Source organism: Anastrepha obliqua, chromosome 5 (assembly GCF_027943255.1).
Source record: "Anastrepha obliqua isolate idAnaObli1 chromosome 5, idAnaObli1_1.0, whole genome shotgun sequence".
In the NCBI taxonomy this organism is placed as follows: Eukaryota; Metazoa; Arthropoda; class Insecta; order Diptera; family Tephritidae; genus Anastrepha; species Anastrepha obliqua.
This window is the reverse complement of record NC_072896.1, coordinates 76,312,679-76,329,221: the sequence shown is the minus strand read 5'-3', so window position 1 is coordinate 76,329,221 and position 16,543 is coordinate 76,312,679. Positions and strand designations below refer to the sequence as shown.

The following is a 16,543-nucleotide window of genomic DNA, read 5'->3' as shown; positions in this document are numbered from 1 at the left end:
CAATTAGTGACCAATAATTCTAAGTGCGTTTTCTTATATATAATATATAGTATATTAGTTATTATTTTATGGATATGTATATATGTACATAGCTTAAAATGAATGCAAACGTAAGACGAATGGTCATAGAAATTAATTCAATAAACTTAAGGGTAGTAATTTGTTTTTCTTTTTTTATTTTTATTTATTTTCTTATTTATTTAAGATATATACACCTTATATATGTACGACTTTTGGTATTTTTACAATGCAGGTAAAAGATTAAATCATGTGACTAAACAACAACAACATCAAACGAAAATAAAAAGATCCTAGATTACATGAGTGTATTGCTAACTGGCGGAACGAGAAAAACTGTTAAACAAGGCGAGTCTAAAAAAGGTGATTTCGACTCCCTAAATGCAACAAATTAGGTCTGTTCATGTAAAAATTATCCAGTAACTTGCCAGTAACTTTATTTCCGAGAATTCTCCGTCAAAGCGAAAAATATCAAAAAACGTACATGAACGCAAAACCAGAACAATTTGCAAGTGTAACGAACAGCTGATTAAACTGTTGGCAGGAAAAATCACAAAAATTAAAAACATTTTCACTTGAGCTACCTCGTATTAAATTTAAAAAAATATAAAGCAAATAAGATGCAAAATAATAACCTTCCGAATCATATGATCTCATTTTGTCCACAATAATTTGTTCCATTTCATGATCGCTGTCAGATGAGGAACATTCCGCCAACAGTTGCAATTCGCAAATTTTAATTCGTATTTATTTTTACTTTGCGATCAGCTGTTTTTCTCACATGCAAGTAAAAATTTATCCAGGAAAAACTTGCAACTTCCCCTCAAAATGAAATGTAATTTTGCTCTCTCACTTTCCCCTACTTTGCAAGTCTGTTGGGTACACGAACACCAAAAGGTGATAATTTGTAATAATTGTTACAAAAAATTTGCTTCATGAACAGACCTATTGGAACGCTATTGTCGAATTTCAGCTAAAGAAAGAAGAGAGAAAGAAGATAAAAATACAGCCACTTTCACAAGCAGGCACCAATCATCTGATGAAAGAACAGCACCCCGTAAAGGTTTGCCTTACAATTAAATATATTTTATATCCATTGCGCCCACGGTGTAGAGAGTATAAAAGCTGATCTCATTCGCGAGTCTCTATGAGACCCTCAGGGAATTTTACAGGATCAGCTGATTTGCTGTCGTAATAATTAGATATTTGTCATTATTTCGTTGTTGTATTACTTCTATTTTTATTGTTAATCGTAATCGAATTTTTCCTACAGAGGGAAAGGGATCGAACTTTCCCTTTCTTGTTTATTTAAATGTTGCGTCACAGCCAAATACTCGCACGAATATCGTTCCCCAAACGTGAACCTTTACAGGATTTTAACAGTTCGTAATCGGCAGTGCACCAGGATCGACGTATGCAACTATCCGCCCAAAGGAAGGATTCCTCGGTGAATGTTACGTTTGCCCAATTCCGCCCATGTAAATCTTTTCTCAATGTATGATAATGAGAGCAGCGGTTTTTTCAATTTGCTCTGGAAGTTGAGGTCTTCTGCACGTAAACGTTCTCGAGTCGTGTGTTCGGAAACATTAAAACCACTTTTCCTTAAAATTGTTTCAGCTTCACGCAATGATAAGTGCGGTTTTGCCATACACAAATGATCTTCTGATCCTGCTTTGGAAAGGTATTTGTTTTTGGGTCTCGTCCAGGGAAGCCGTCAACGTTTTCAACTTCGGTATACCCTTGCACCCATTAATTTATGAACGTCTGGGACTTCTTTAAATATTTTACTACAGATTAATAAATAATTGTCGCGTGCACTTATGTTAGGTGTTTGGCCGAGCTGCTCCTCCTATTTGTAGCGTGAGTCTTGATGTTGCTCCACAAATGGAAACAACTTTTAAGCCGACTCCGAACGGCGAATGGTTTTTTTAGGAGCTTTCTCATGGCAGAAATTCACCGCTATTAGAAAAAACTTTTTCTTCATTTTGCCGTCTTAGCACCCGCCTGCTCCAGATGCACATGACATTTTTGGGAATACTGTTTCCAATCGTTTTACATGCGCGGAACTCATTTTATAAAACCAACATACGCTTTCTAATTTTCTCACAAAGCTAACAAATTGCACAATATGCGCAAAGGACATGCCTATTAAGCAGCAATTAAATTTCTCTATAACTCTAAGTTTGAATTTTGCCGGTCACGCTTCTATTAGACAGACTGTATACGGGGAAAAAGTTGAAATTTGGCGCACTGTGTTAGATTAGCCAACAGAATATCATTACTAATATCTGTATAACAATTTCATGGCTGTTTAAAGCTTAAGTAAGCATGAGTAGCTAATTAATTACCTACTTTTTCAGAGAGTTCTGTGTAGAAATCAGTTTATTTTATAGATATTTTTAATATACCTATATGAGCATTAGTACTGAAGGTTGCAGACAAATACGTATGGTATGATTCCTAAAACAACATAAAAAAGTATATTTAATAAAGAAAGAAAAAAAGACCATTTAAACACAAAAAAATATATGACTTTTTTTATATATAATTAGCGCTCTTTCATTAGTTAAGGACATTAAATTCAACTTTTTTATGGTTATTGATTAGCTTAATATGTAATATTTGTTTATAAACTATATGTGAAGAAAAATTTGTAATTGAAACTTTTGTTTAAGTAAAAAATTGAGACAACAATTAACAACCAACAGCGAAAATAGCAATAGTAAATAGATGCAATATTTTTATTGTAAATAAAAAGACCAATTGATGCCGTACCATTTGCATTGAAGCCTGCTTAGTGAGGTTTTTTGGTTTGTTTATCATTTTTAATGAATTGGTATTGACGACAGTTTTTTCGATTTTTCAGCAGTTTGTTTTTCAGTACGCGTTTATTTTAAGGCAATTAGGTAACGTTTTTTGTGTTTTCGATTTTTTTAGATTTTTACAATGTCGTACATAATGTTACGTTGAAAATATAAAAAGAGGAGAAGAACATTTGAGTTTCATTAAATAAATTTTTGCGTATTAGTCAATATTGATAGTTCAGTTTTTGTCATAGAAGTGGCATATGTACATATGTAAAAAAATAATAAAATAAAAAATAATAAATGTAAAATACATATGTCATACATAGAGGTAATGAAAATATGATGTGGCATATATAGTTTCAAAGCGAGAATATAATTAAAACTGTATATAAAATATATTTGTTTATGCATAGTAACGATTGGGTGTATTTCGAACTAATTTGTGGCATAAGGTACTCTACAAAAATGAACCTAAAGAAAAATATTCTTTTTGTAAATTCGAAAAAAAAAAAATTAATACAAACCCTTCTATATGGCTTCAACTCCTCGGCCAGCAGATGGTGTATTTTTGCATCTGTAAGATCTTTTTTCGACGGATTGTAGTCCAATTCATGCATGTCGAGGTTTCGTGAGCAACTATTGTCCAGATTTGTAAGGCTTGGACTGGTTAACGAAAGGTTTAAAACGAAAATATGTGCATAGATTAATAAAATATTTCGATGAATTATAATATTAAAGATAATTGGTATTTTTCGCAAAGCAAATTTTTTTAAATGCCTAATTACTGCGACATAGATGCAGCGCATACAGATAAAACAAAATAATTTTTACCATTTGTTATTGAATAGATATTTTTACTTAACAAATAGGGTATATATTTTGAAAAATATATAATTTTTACCATGCTTTGCAAAAAATATATATTTTTGTTATGCGATGATTTTTACTTAAACAAAAAACGCTACGAATAGATAATGAGTGATGATCTGAGTGAATATTTTAAGTGTCACAGTAATAGTTTATTTTATAAAACGTTTATTAAAAACATAATAAAGTAAACGAATTTTAGTTACAGTGCATCTTTTAAGGAAACAGTTTAGTGTTTGAGAAACTGTCAAACATAAATTTATTTATAGGGCGAATTGCAAAGAAAAATATTAAACAGTAGGATTTTTGACTACTATACAAACGGGTAGCAGGGCTTTCAAGTTTACAACGATTTCTTTTTATTTCTATTTTTTTTGTTTTTGTAAATGGGGAAGGTACATTTTTTTACATAAAAGGCGTTACTTTTAAACATTTAACGCCATTTTGTTGAAAATGAATTTAAAACAAAAGTAAGGGGTGTTTTTTTAGCTGCATGAGAACTATTTATTTATTTTATGAATCTAACCATAAGTTATTTTACAGTGTTTGGGTTTAATTTTAAAATATTAAAAATAACATTAAAAATAAGGATGTTTTAGGGGAAAAAGATTTGACAAGGCGAAATAATAGACTGTAAAAAGTGGAAGTAGGAGGACAAGAACAAGGAAGCATTAGAAGAATATATGCATGTACCTACATATTAGCTATTATAACGGGTGATCAATTAAGAGGAGTTTTTTTCATTTGCGTTTTTTTTACAGATCGCGCGCGAGTTGTGGCAAACTGTCATCGTGGATTTGTTGAACAGCGTTTGGCATTTCATCATGGAAAGACTCACACCGCAACAACGTCTACAAATTGTTCAACTGTATTATGAAAATCAGCGTTCTGTGACAAATGTTTTTCGTGCGCTTAGACCGCATTATGGTCAACATAATCGGCCTGCCTTAAACACTATTCGACATACCATCAACAAATTTGAATCCGAATATTCATTGGTGGATAATTCTCGACCGAATAGACCACGTCCAGCAAGAAGCATTGAGAATATAGCGGCAGTAGCAGAGAGTGTACGTGAAAACCGCGATGAATCGATTCGGCACCGTTCTCAGCAACTTGGACTGTCGTATGGAACAACTTGGTCAATTTTACGGAAGGATCTTCATTTAAAAGCATACAAAATACAGCTCGTACAAGAACTAAAGCCAAATGACCTTCCTGCACGTCACCGTTTTGCTGATTGGGCTCTTGAAAAGATTGAAGAAGATCCGCTGTTTTCGAGCAAAAGTTTGTTCAGCGATGAGGCGCATTTCTGGCTCAATGGTTACGTCAAATTGCCGTATTTGGGATGAAGGGCAACCAGAGCTACCTTTGCACTCAGAGAAAACAACGGTCTGGTGTGGTTTATGGGCTGGTGGAATCATCGGTTCATATTTTTTCAAAAATGATGATGGCCGCAACGTAACTGTGAATGGTGCTCGCTACCGTACCATGATATCGGACTTTTTGCTACCTGAAATTGAATCTAATGATCTCTACGACATTTGGTTTCAACAAGACGGAGCCACTTGCCATACAGCTCGTGAAACAATGACTTTATTGAGAAGTCATTTCGGAGAGCAGCTGATTTCACGTTTAGGACCTGTGAGTTGGCCACCAAGATCTTGTGATATCACACCTTTGGACTTTTTTCTTTGGGGATTCGTGAAGTCCAAGGTCTATGCTGATAAACCAGCTACGATTGAAGCTCTGGAAGCCAACATTACGCGTGTTATTCACGACATACCAGTCGAAATGCTCGAACGAGTGATTGAAAATTCGACCTTCAGAATGGACCACCTTAAGCGTAGTTGCGCCCAACATTTGAATGAAGTCATATTCAAAAAGTAAATGTCAAAGAATGTCCTTTCAAATGATAAATAAAGGTTTTGAACATAATTTACATTTTTGTTTTTTTTTAACTATTGAAAAAAGCACCTCATGATTGATCACCCGTTATATACATACATATAATTGGCGCGTACACCCGTTTTTTGTGCGTCCAGTTTCAAGTCGACTCCGAACGGCAGATATTTTTTATGAGCTTTTTCATGGCAGAATTACACTCGGAGGATTGATTGTTGATTACTAAACAGTTTAAGTGATCGGGACGATCAAGGGAATTAAATTCATACGCCAAGGTATTTGGGCTCACTAGAGTTAATGACCTTGTGAAGCAGCCATAGATATCGATAACTATGGTTTGACAGCTAAGCATGGTAAGCTGTGTTAATATTTCTGCTCCGTAAAGTTTGTGAGGAAGAGCTCGGCCAAACACCTAAAAGAAATGTACGCGCCAATTATTATTATTATTGTTTTTTTTTAGTTTGGCAAGTCATCTTAATGCCAAAAGAACGCTTTTCTTTGAAAACACAAAACAAAAAAAAAACAAAAAACAAAGATAAATAAATCTGTTCGCAAAGTTCATAGAACGAAGTGTGGAAGAGGACGCCGAAACCGATTCGTCATCGTTCTCAAATTTTTGGTCTTTGTTCTTCAACTACGTATGAAATTTTGGGTAAGGATCTTGGCTTACGTGCCTGTAAAATACAGTTCGTGCAAGAATTGAAGTCGAATGACCAATGTGTGCGTCACATTTTTGCTGATTGGTCTCATTTAGATTTATTTATGTATTAATAATGAAATATAATTATAAATAACTATATTACAAAAAAAGGCACTAGCTACTAAGATTTATTATTCAGATTTATTAGGAAAAAGTAGTCACAAATTGGTAGTAGTCACAACTTACAGCCGCGGCGTGCATATGCTGGATATCATATTTGAATAATAAATACCATGAAATTATTTATTTATTCATTTAATATTTTCAAATGCCAGATTATAAAAAAAATAGTAAACAATAACAATCATTTCAAAAATATTTCTGTTTTGTAGTATCACTTTAAGTTCTCAAGCTCTTAAAAAACACCCTTGATTTCATTCATTGCGTGAGATTTCTTTATATGATGAAATGTTCAAAATATTTGAAAATCAATTTTGTTTTCATTTTTCATTCACAGGAGTTAGCGCACATTTTCGCACGAGGGCCAACAACAGTCAATAAATATCGATACAAATTATGCGAAATGGTGCTTAGTTGTATGCTAATATATTATATATGTGTACAAACGTCAAAATACAAAATATATAAATCGTATCACTTAATTTGCTACTAAGTACTAAAACAAATCGTCAAGGCGTAGGCTTGTACGCGCCTTAATTAAGGCAACGCACGCGATTCAAACCCGCGAAGCAACGAGAGATCCTTCTATTTTATTACTTGCTCCTTTATCGAATACTTACATTTTTCCTTAATAAAAGCCAGGGAATTAAAAAAATAACTAAAAAACATCCAATAACTACTTTCTATTGCATTAGTAGCACATGAGTGGGACATGCTGGCTAACAGTAATGTCACTACAACAAAATATAATAATATTACTATTAAATCAATTATATCAATTAAATACTATAAGTACGAGTATTTAAAAATCAAAATCAAATCTGTAAGCAAAATTAGAGAAATTAAATCCATTTTACGAGTCATAAATTTTTGTTTGCTTTTTCGCATTTACGAGAGTTACATGCACATTTTTCTTTGTTTTTGTTTTTTTGTATTCTTCCAAAATTCGTTTACCATGTCGTGTAAATAGTTGGTGGTGCCCACCTTCCACCAATACAATTACTGGTGTAATTTCTGAAGAGAGCACTCATTGATTCGGTGGCCGTTATTTGCCCGATAGTCGACGGATTACGTCGCATTACTTCCATGGCATCACGCATTGTAAGCTTTGAATAGGTTTCAATAATTTTCGGTTCAGCGCCCTAATATTGAAATGAATGCAAACGTTTAGTTCGCTTTAATGTCTGCTACTGGAAAAATAAATAAAAAAAATGTGTATACCTTTAAGTCTCTGATTACTAGCGGCCTGATGAAGCGGTTGTCGAAGCGCTTAAACTTATCACGCACATTGTAGTTGCCAGTCTTGCCGATTATATCTTCAATCCCAGCCATTAAGTGGTCCATGAACTGGAAAAGGGTGTTCGGAAAGGATTAAAACAACAACAAATTAGAAACAACAGTTCTCACAAACTTATTTGGAAATGCGAGGGTCGTTAGAAAAGTCCGTGCAAAAATAAAAACTACTTAATTATTTGGGGTAAAGCTTCTTTACATTTTTCGACATAGTCTCCTTTTAGGCTTATATACTTTATCCAATGTTGTTCTGGTTTGTTGATCTCTTCCAAATAATAGGAATTGTTCAAGTTTAAAAAATAGCCATTCGTTTCTGCAATTATCTCCTCATTGAAATAAAATCTTTTTCACACCCGTCATTTCTTGAAAAGGACGAACAAATAGTAGGCCGGGGGCTCCCTCGGCTTCTCAAGCCTGGAGAATAAGGAAGATCTGAGACGAGTTGGAACCCTATTTCCCCATTGCGCCCACAAATGCTGACGCGTTAGCTGTTCCGTTGTCGTGATGAAAAAGGAAAATCATTCGACTTCTTCAATTCAAGCGAATGCCAAACACAAAGAAATAAACCAATCTGGCCGAAACTTGGTGTGTGTTCTTCAAAGGGATACCATTAACTAAACATAACTTCGGTACGCGCCAGTAGTGCCACCGCTCTGACCTTCGACGGAATTTTCAAACGACCCTCGTATATACATTTTTAATATTTTTACATTATATCTATTTAAAATACAGTGTGTGGCCAAATTATTAGAGGCACATTTAAAAAATAAATAATTTTAATTTTTAGGCGAAGAAAAGTAATTATGTAAGTAATTGTTTTTTTATCTTCCTTGTTTCACTCCTCTTGCGAGCATAGAGCATCTGAATTCGTTCCGGGCAGTTATTTTTGCAATGTTTGCGAAGTGTTGATTCTCTTCAAGTGTTTTTTGAGCAACCGCGACTTCTGTTTCCTTGCGGGTTGCATTCAAGCGCCACTCTTGTTATGCTTTCAGGTGACTTTCTTATTAGCCAGAATATTCTGCATATGATTATTTTGTATTGTAGTATTTGTTGGTGAATACTGGCAGTTTGTTATTACTTTTCTATTACTGATAATCTAATAGCCAAGTTTCACTGCCAAGCATTAAGAGAGATTTGAGACCATACAGGACTAGGTCGCCCGAGCGCTGCTCTGGCTTTACTCAATCTATTATCGGCATTTTGCTCGGCTCCACCATCTCTTGTTATTGTACATCCGATAACGCATGATGCTCAATCATTATCTGGTTAAGGTACGAGTGGTTGATACTCATACCTTTGATCTTTGCTATGCTTATCTCTAATCCGACACCTCGCGCTAGCTTGACCTTCGCCAGGTTCGCCTTCGTCTGCATGTTTCTGTCTGCAGAAGCTGCAAACGGTGCCTCTTGGTTTGCAAGGAGAGTTTGGTCATTACATCGTCCAAGACGGTTGCGAAGAGAAATGACGAGAGTGGGCATTCATGTCGCAGTTCAGTGTTTTTGTGGTGAAAGGTTCATAAGCAGCGAACTACTGCCAGATCCGAATTTCCTACATTGCTTTTATGAGACAAATCAGTTTCTGGGGGACTTTTCGTTGTGAAGTGTATGGACTCGTTTTTCGTTATCAATTACGATAATATAAGTTATTTAGTTTGTCAAACGCTATTGAATCTACAGTTAAAATATGCTTAAAATAGCTTCATAATGTTAAAATTAAAAGAAAGGCATAATATTTAGTTACGCCGCCTTTTGGAGCAATCCCAGCTCGTACATTGCTCGACCTGCTTTGCGTACAATTAATATAGTTTTTCCCCCCTTTCGTCACTTCTATACCAGAGGTCATTGAAGACTTTTTCCACTGAATCTTATTCGTTATATTTTCCTTTTTTTGAGGCAGTTTCTTCGACAAATTACAGGCATCCTGCGCCTTTGCTGCTAATCATCGACCAGCCCATTATGATGAATGAATGCTTGAGCCTTTTCACGATCCAATCCTTTATACATCAATTAGTTTATTCACCTATGATTCGTCAGTGAATCAAAGCTGAAAAATACACTGCGTGTAGTTAACAGGAACAGGAACAGGAACTTATTGACAAGTTTTGGTAATTTGTTTCTAAAAATGTTTCAATGAAAACAAAAACCAAAATTCCAACTTTGTGTAATTTTGAAAAAAAAAAAATTTGTTTAAATTTTCACCAAAATTTCATACCTTTTAATCACAATTTTTAGAAATATTCGGGGAATGCAGTAAAGCCCATTAAATTTTGGTGTAATATATTAAAGTACCGGTTTCAAGTGGCTCAAAAACTGCTTTGATTTTTGCTAATTTTTTTTTTTTTTGCTGACGGCCTTATACACTTTTTCCATATACCTATACCATAAAATAAATCGTCAATTTGGTTTTTGAATAACTTTATGAGTGAGTAAACCCTTATTTGGACCGTTCAGCGCTCCGTTGATTGTCTGTTTGTATTACTGGAGTGTCATATACGATTGACGTACGATGTCATTTGCACAAATTATAAGTCTTCCGATAGGGTAATCAATTTTGCGTCACCGATATACACATGCAGGCTCGACATTTTTTTCTTATATGAAAGAAAAAAGCCTACACTGTTAGTAAAATAAATTGTCAAAAATAAACGCAATTTTTAGCCAGTTGAGACTTGCACTTTAACTCATTGCACTACAATTCATTGTACTATAAAACTACATACTCGAATTTTTCTTAGAAATTCTTATTTGAAAGTATGTAATTTTGATGAAAATATGAAAAAATTCTATTTAATTTGAATAGTTTCGAACTTGGATTTATATGGTTTTTGTAGGAGAATCAACTATATTTCCATAAAAAAAATATTCAACTTAAATAAGAAAAAAATAATTCTCAAAACTTGTGAATAAGTGCTCGTGCGAAGTTATTTAACGCAACCATAATTAACTAAACGTTGAGTTGGGACTTTGCAAAAGAGAGTTTATACGAAATCTAAACGTGTAACTGGTATTATTAAAAATATGTAGGTATAGCTACCATTTTCCGACCATCAAAAGTCCAATTCAAATGTTCTCGGCACCATTTAAATTATTCTTTAAATTAGTTAAAATATTGATGTGACTAATAATTCGGCCACCCACTCCAATGTAGTTTTGTTTTTTTAATTATATTTATTAAAATAGGTAACGTTCTCTAAAACTCACCCGCTCGTGTATGCGTTCGTTCATTGTCGGTTTTTTCTTGCTTGCCCGCTTCACTTTCAACATCGTCACCAGCGGTTTTATCGTTATGCCTTGTAGGAAGACAGTGAAATAAATCACTGCTATTGTAGTTGTCACATACATATCCTTCTGTTTGACGATGCGCTCATCGACCAACAGCACCAATGCAAAGGCGACCGCACCACGCAAGCCGCCATACGACATAACAAATTGATCGACACGTGACAACTTGTGCAATCGGAAACGATTCGCCAACGCAGATAATATCACAACTCCTGTGCATAAGACATTGGCAAAGCACATAGAAGATGATGAATTCAATATACATACTTTACGTAAAACTCAAAGGGAATGTGACTGATGGTTCTTACCAAAAACACGATACACCGAACAGAAAGTGATAGTCAACAGCACAAAGGCAGTATTCCACACGTGATTATTATTGACTGTTGCCACACCGAGGAACATGAATATAATTGTCTCCGATGAACTGGATAACATTTTCAGTGCATATTTTATTGTGGTATGAGATTTTTGTGAGATATTCGCTTCGACATAGTTTTTCATTGTTATACCGCAGAAGGTAATGCTGTAAAGTAATTAAAGTTTAATTGATTGAACTGCTCGAAACTATTGCAGAGGGGCGAAATGGAATTTTATTTACGCTAGAATGCCGCTCATGTGGAATATTTCCGCATTCAGATACGCTAAATACGCCATTACAAAGATGAAGATCGGTTCAATGACGCGTACATGATCAGTGAAACGGGTCACTAGACCGGTTAGGAAGCCCCAAATGATGCCTGTAAGGGTTTGGGAGACATAAAATAATTGAGAAATGGAATACGCATAATTTGCCAGAGCAAGAAATATGTACTTAGGATAACTCAAAAGAAAACAAAAACAAAAATATCTTGATGCTCCCTTTAAATTTGTTCTGTGAGACACAGTTTTTGTTTTGCTGTCTTTTGTTTCTTTTATTTCCATTTAATACTCTTTTTTTAACACTCATCAATCTGCTGTATCAAATTGATAAGAACATCGATTTATTTTGTGTGAAAAGTGTGAAGTGTAATAATTTTTTATTTTGTATTTATTTCTGAATGTATTTTGATTCATTTTCTATAAATATATAGACTTCTCTTACTTTTCCGCTTTTTATTGCTTAAATTTGAGTTTTTGATGTTGAGTCAGATTGGCATTTTTTCCAAGGACTTAAGCGTACTAACGAAGGATATTTCAAAAGTGACGTCTCAATGTCAGTAGTGAATAATATTTTTGTCAAGTAGACAGATGTACAATTTTACATAACAGAAAGCGTTAAATCATTAAAACTTATTATGAAAATCGTTGATCTCTCAGAGCAAAATATCGCGAAATTCGTGATTTTTTGGTGTATATAATCAGCAGAATGAGTCGACAATTCAAAGTTTGGTGAAAAAATTTCAAAAAACTAGTTTTGTCAAGAATAAAAAAAAGCAGATAGACTAGTAGACCAAAAACTGGACGTTCTGTTGAGAATATTTCTGCTGTAGCGCAAAGTGCTGCTGAACAACCTTCAACATCGATATCCCGACGTTCTTAACAAGTAGGCATTCACGAATCGAGTGATTGGTTCGGCGGATTTTACTTGTGGATGTCCACTTGTAATGGTGGACATATAAATTATGTTATTTTTTACATATAATTGTTAAGAGCCGTATTTTGAATAAAAATAGTGAAGCCTGAAAGAAAATAAATTTTTATGCGTTTTATTTTAAAACAACATCTAGTCTCGTCTTTAGAAATCTATGTCATGATCCTTTATTAAAAAAAAAGTGTTTTCAACTATTTTCTGCGACCCTGAAAAAATTACACTTTTCTAGGTAGGAGAAAAAAATTAATAAAAATCCACAATAAATTATTAAAGCAATTTAAAAAAAAACATTTAAAAACAACATAATAATTCATTACTTCCTTATTAAAAATTTCTTACGTCAAAAATTTAATAGAAGCAAAAAAAATATTTTTTAAAATTAATTTTAAAAATATTTTTTTTTTTTTGTAATTTTTAAGATATTTTTTTATTTTATTTTAAAATATCTTTATTTTTAAAAATTTATTGTTTTTTAAATTCTTAATATATTTTACTTGTAATTTTTAAAACATTTTTTGTTTTGTTTTTAATTTTAATATAAATATGTTTAAAATTTGGGGGTTTTTAGTGTCGCTGTAACAAGTTGTTTAAATTTTTTTTTTTCAGCAATGCTTAGGGTCAGTTCTTTAGTGCAAGTTTAACCTTGATTTCTAGTTTAAACATAAAATTTTGCATGCCTAAACTTATATACAGTTAAGCCAGCACTGAAAAACTGGCACTAAGTGGTCGATCTCTTTCCGCTCCCACACATGTCGAAGCTGACCACATAGAGTCCACATTCCGACATATAGGCGAGCACGATCACGCTTAATGCTCATTCACAAAATGTTGGTTTTATATGGACGAATAATATACTTACCAATAACAGTACCACCAATGGCAACGACAAAGAATGAACCTACACCACTCGCAATGTCTTGAGCTATTATTTCCGATATGCCGATTTCGTTGTATACTTCCATCATATGATACATAACGACCTAGAAGAAACCGCAATTAAAACAGAAATATATTTTGGGTTTGGAATGCAGGCGAAATAATAAGAAATTAAATGTGAAGTGATTTTTGCTTTTCAATGTCTTATCTTTTAAGGTCAATATACTGCTCCCATCTTTCATAAAGTTTATTTATACCACCTAGAAAATGTGTTCGTCTAGGCCTTACGCAAGAATTGCTGACTTCACTTCATAATCATCAGTAAATTTTCTGTAAGTTTTGTTTTTCATTTTTCATCTGAAGGTGCTGAACTATGGTGTGAGTGGTTAAGTGTTTCGAGGGCGCACTTGTGTAGGACAGCTTGAGCAACATGACTCTTGCGATTGGGTGCAAATGTCGTGCAAAAGAAGCACATCTCTAGTTAAGTTTTCCCTAACTGACAATAAGATGCTTTCTGAATCCTAAATTCTGAAAATTAATACCTATCATCTTTCCAGCCGATGAACTTTCATCTCCAGTAAAAGTTCAATTCATAAGCAAATTCTCGTTCTCGCTACATCATCATCATTGTTGGCTGGATAACATTGATCGCGTTTTCGCCTGTTGCAGCATATGCCGCCAAATAATCTCAGTTGCTTGACTGCGTCCTCCATACCCAGAAAACCTGCGCTTCAGATACACCGTCAATCCATCTGAGCGGCAGACGACCCTTACTTCACTGTCTATGACGCTTTCCAAAGCGTATTTGTTGGGGTCGGTAATCGGTATTAGCCCGTAATATATAACCTGCCTGAGACTGAGTTTTGTCGAGGGCCTATGCTCCCGAGTGGAGTGAACAGGAAAAAAATGTAACCTGCTCAGAAGCGGCTCTTGTCTAGAAGGCGGCTCTTTAGGTTTTGGTTTGCGTAGACTCTGGATGCGCTTTTACTTTTGAGGTGGTGTGAGCATTCTTGGTGCCCGTGTCGCGCTTTCCGTCTGCATACCAAAGATAAACAGACTAATAAAAGATGCAGACTATTTCTTTTTGCAACTTATTTCTTTTTCAAAAGTTCATCTTTTAGAAGTAGTTTTTCGACTTTTTGACAATACCTGAGGACGCCACTTCAATCGGCCGAACTCAGTGTTGATCGCCTTCCCACCTTTGCTTGAATAGATTATGACACTTAAAAAAAAATGTTTTTCATGGGTAAAAGTCTGCGTACACAAATGACATGTCTTCCATAATAATCTGTGGTGCTTGTATTTCTCGCGAGTAACTTAATCACGTCACGAAACGCACTTTTCATAATAATAATTGATGTTTTTTCCCCTTTTCACTTGCTTAGCCGGCGATATATAATATAAAAGGTAATGGACCGCTTTGATTAAAACTAAGATTTTTAAGAAGTGTGTCTTCGTCGCTAGGTGCTAGTAAAGATTAAACTTAAACTTTTTCTTTATTAAAAAGTTAGAACATCAATTATTTCACTCAAATCACTAACAGAGAACACAAAACTAGGAGATAACTTCTTCTACTCTTAAAAGTAAGTGATTCTATTATACAAAAGCTATTCAAAGCAGGTATTTAACTTACCGTCACAGCATCGTTCAAGAGCGATTCACCAAATACTACAATGTACAGTACTTCATTGACGTGGATTTCTTCAAAAACAGCCAACACAGCCACAGGATCCACAGCAGAAATTAAGGCGGCGAAGAGAAAAGTGTCTAAGAAACGTGGTGCTTCAGGACCAAAGAGACCAGTCAATCCGCAACCCCAAAGTGAAAGACCTTTAAGGAAATATTAAGCATACAATTTATGTGGCAAAAGCAGTTTGCAGTGAAAATATAAAATTTGGTTTCTTAAAAATACGTCAAATTAGCTTTAGAAGGTGTAAACGCTATTAAAAAATGAGTTCCCGATGTTTATTAAAAAATAATTCGAACCTATGTTCGAAAGTGGTGAAATTTTTAAATTTATTCCTTTATTCTTGCTACGAGATTGCTTTGGAAATCATCAAACTAAACAGGGTGGCAGACCCTTAGTCGAAAAAATTAATTTCGGTACATGGAACAGAACCGACTGTCATGGGAATGACGGTTTTGGCTAGTTCTGAATTACATGGTTCCCTTCGAAGACTATTACGATCGGCGAAACTATAAACCTGCTAAGATACTGCGCTCAGGTCAGCAATCGTGTCTTCTAATGTCGCCTGAGTACCATATTCACAGCGATGACACTCCTCTTCGCAAGGACTACGCTACTCATAAAGGAGCATAATATCATGCTCAGCGAGCAGTTTCTTCTGGCATGCTTCGATGGTAACCTTTCCAAAAATCTTCTGCTGGAAGCTGAGGTACCTTCTAGGTACATCAGAAGCCATTTCTTCCAACGACAAGATACAGACTTGCATAAAACAGCTACTGGACCTGACGGAATATTGGTGCACTTTAGATATTCAAAGAGGGTGCATTACCACTTTCCCGAACTCTCGCCCTTTGAATGTTCTTATTATAGACCAATCATCACCTACAGCAGATTTCAGCCGTTCTGAATACTGTAGTCAATCGAACTCCTACTCATTCAGAATTGGCGAATTCACCCGACATACTACAAAAAATATTCGGTATATCAAGTTAACCCGCATTAAATTAATCCCCTCTACTTATCTAACACACGCCCTACCTTTAGCCCCATACGGTCAAAACAGCTCGTTTCTTGGACCTATCGTTAGATGGTATTGAAGATGAAGACTCTAAGCTGGAATCTGCAAACTGCAACAACAGAAACAATGATTTTATAATTTATGATAATTTTCAGACTTCGAAAAATTCTACTATTTGGAAGGGATCGAAAACTAAAACAGCGTTGGACGAAGTGTATAAGCTTATGAGGAGACTACGCCGAAAAATAAAAAAAGGTTACCCAAAACAATTAAGTATTCAGTTTTTTGTATGGACTTTTCAAACGACTCTTTTATTATACAAACTATTTTTAACTGTTTAGCCTGTCAAAAACTCAAAAGGGGGTAGAGATTCGATTAAAATGTATCTTTAATCCAAA

General features: G+C 34.5%; 1 protein-coding gene across 7 annotated transcripts in view; it reads right to left on the bottom strand.

The window, feature by feature from the left end:
* Window positions 1-16,543, bottom strand: part of LOC129249501 (uncharacterized) — a 175,717-nt gene that overhangs the window by 46,739 nt on the left and 112,435 nt on the right. For 3 of the 7 annotated variants that reach the window (XM_054889353.1, XM_054889355.1, XM_054889359.1), the window contains exons 5-13: window positions 15,074-15,270; window positions 13,424-13,544; window positions 11,593-11,731; window positions 11,300-11,517; window positions 10,911-11,203; window positions 7,639-7,764; window positions 7,372-7,559; window positions 3,350-3,488; window positions 2,794-2,808 (exon numbers count right to left, since the gene is read on the bottom strand). In XM_054889353.1, the coding sequence (XP_054745328.1) occupies window positions 2,794-2,808; window positions 3,350-3,488; window positions 7,372-7,559; window positions 7,639-7,764; window positions 10,911-11,203; window positions 11,300-11,517; window positions 11,593-11,731; window positions 13,424-13,544; window positions 15,074-15,270 (1,436 nt within the window). The remainder of the gene's footprint in view (window positions 1-2,793; window positions 2,809-3,349; window positions 3,489-7,371; window positions 7,560-7,638; window positions 7,765-10,910; window positions 11,204-11,299; window positions 11,518-11,592; window positions 11,732-13,423; window positions 13,545-15,073; window positions 15,271-16,543) is intronic. The other 4 variants (XM_054889356.1, XM_054889360.1, XM_054889354.1 and 1 more) reach the window with 2 other exon arrangements.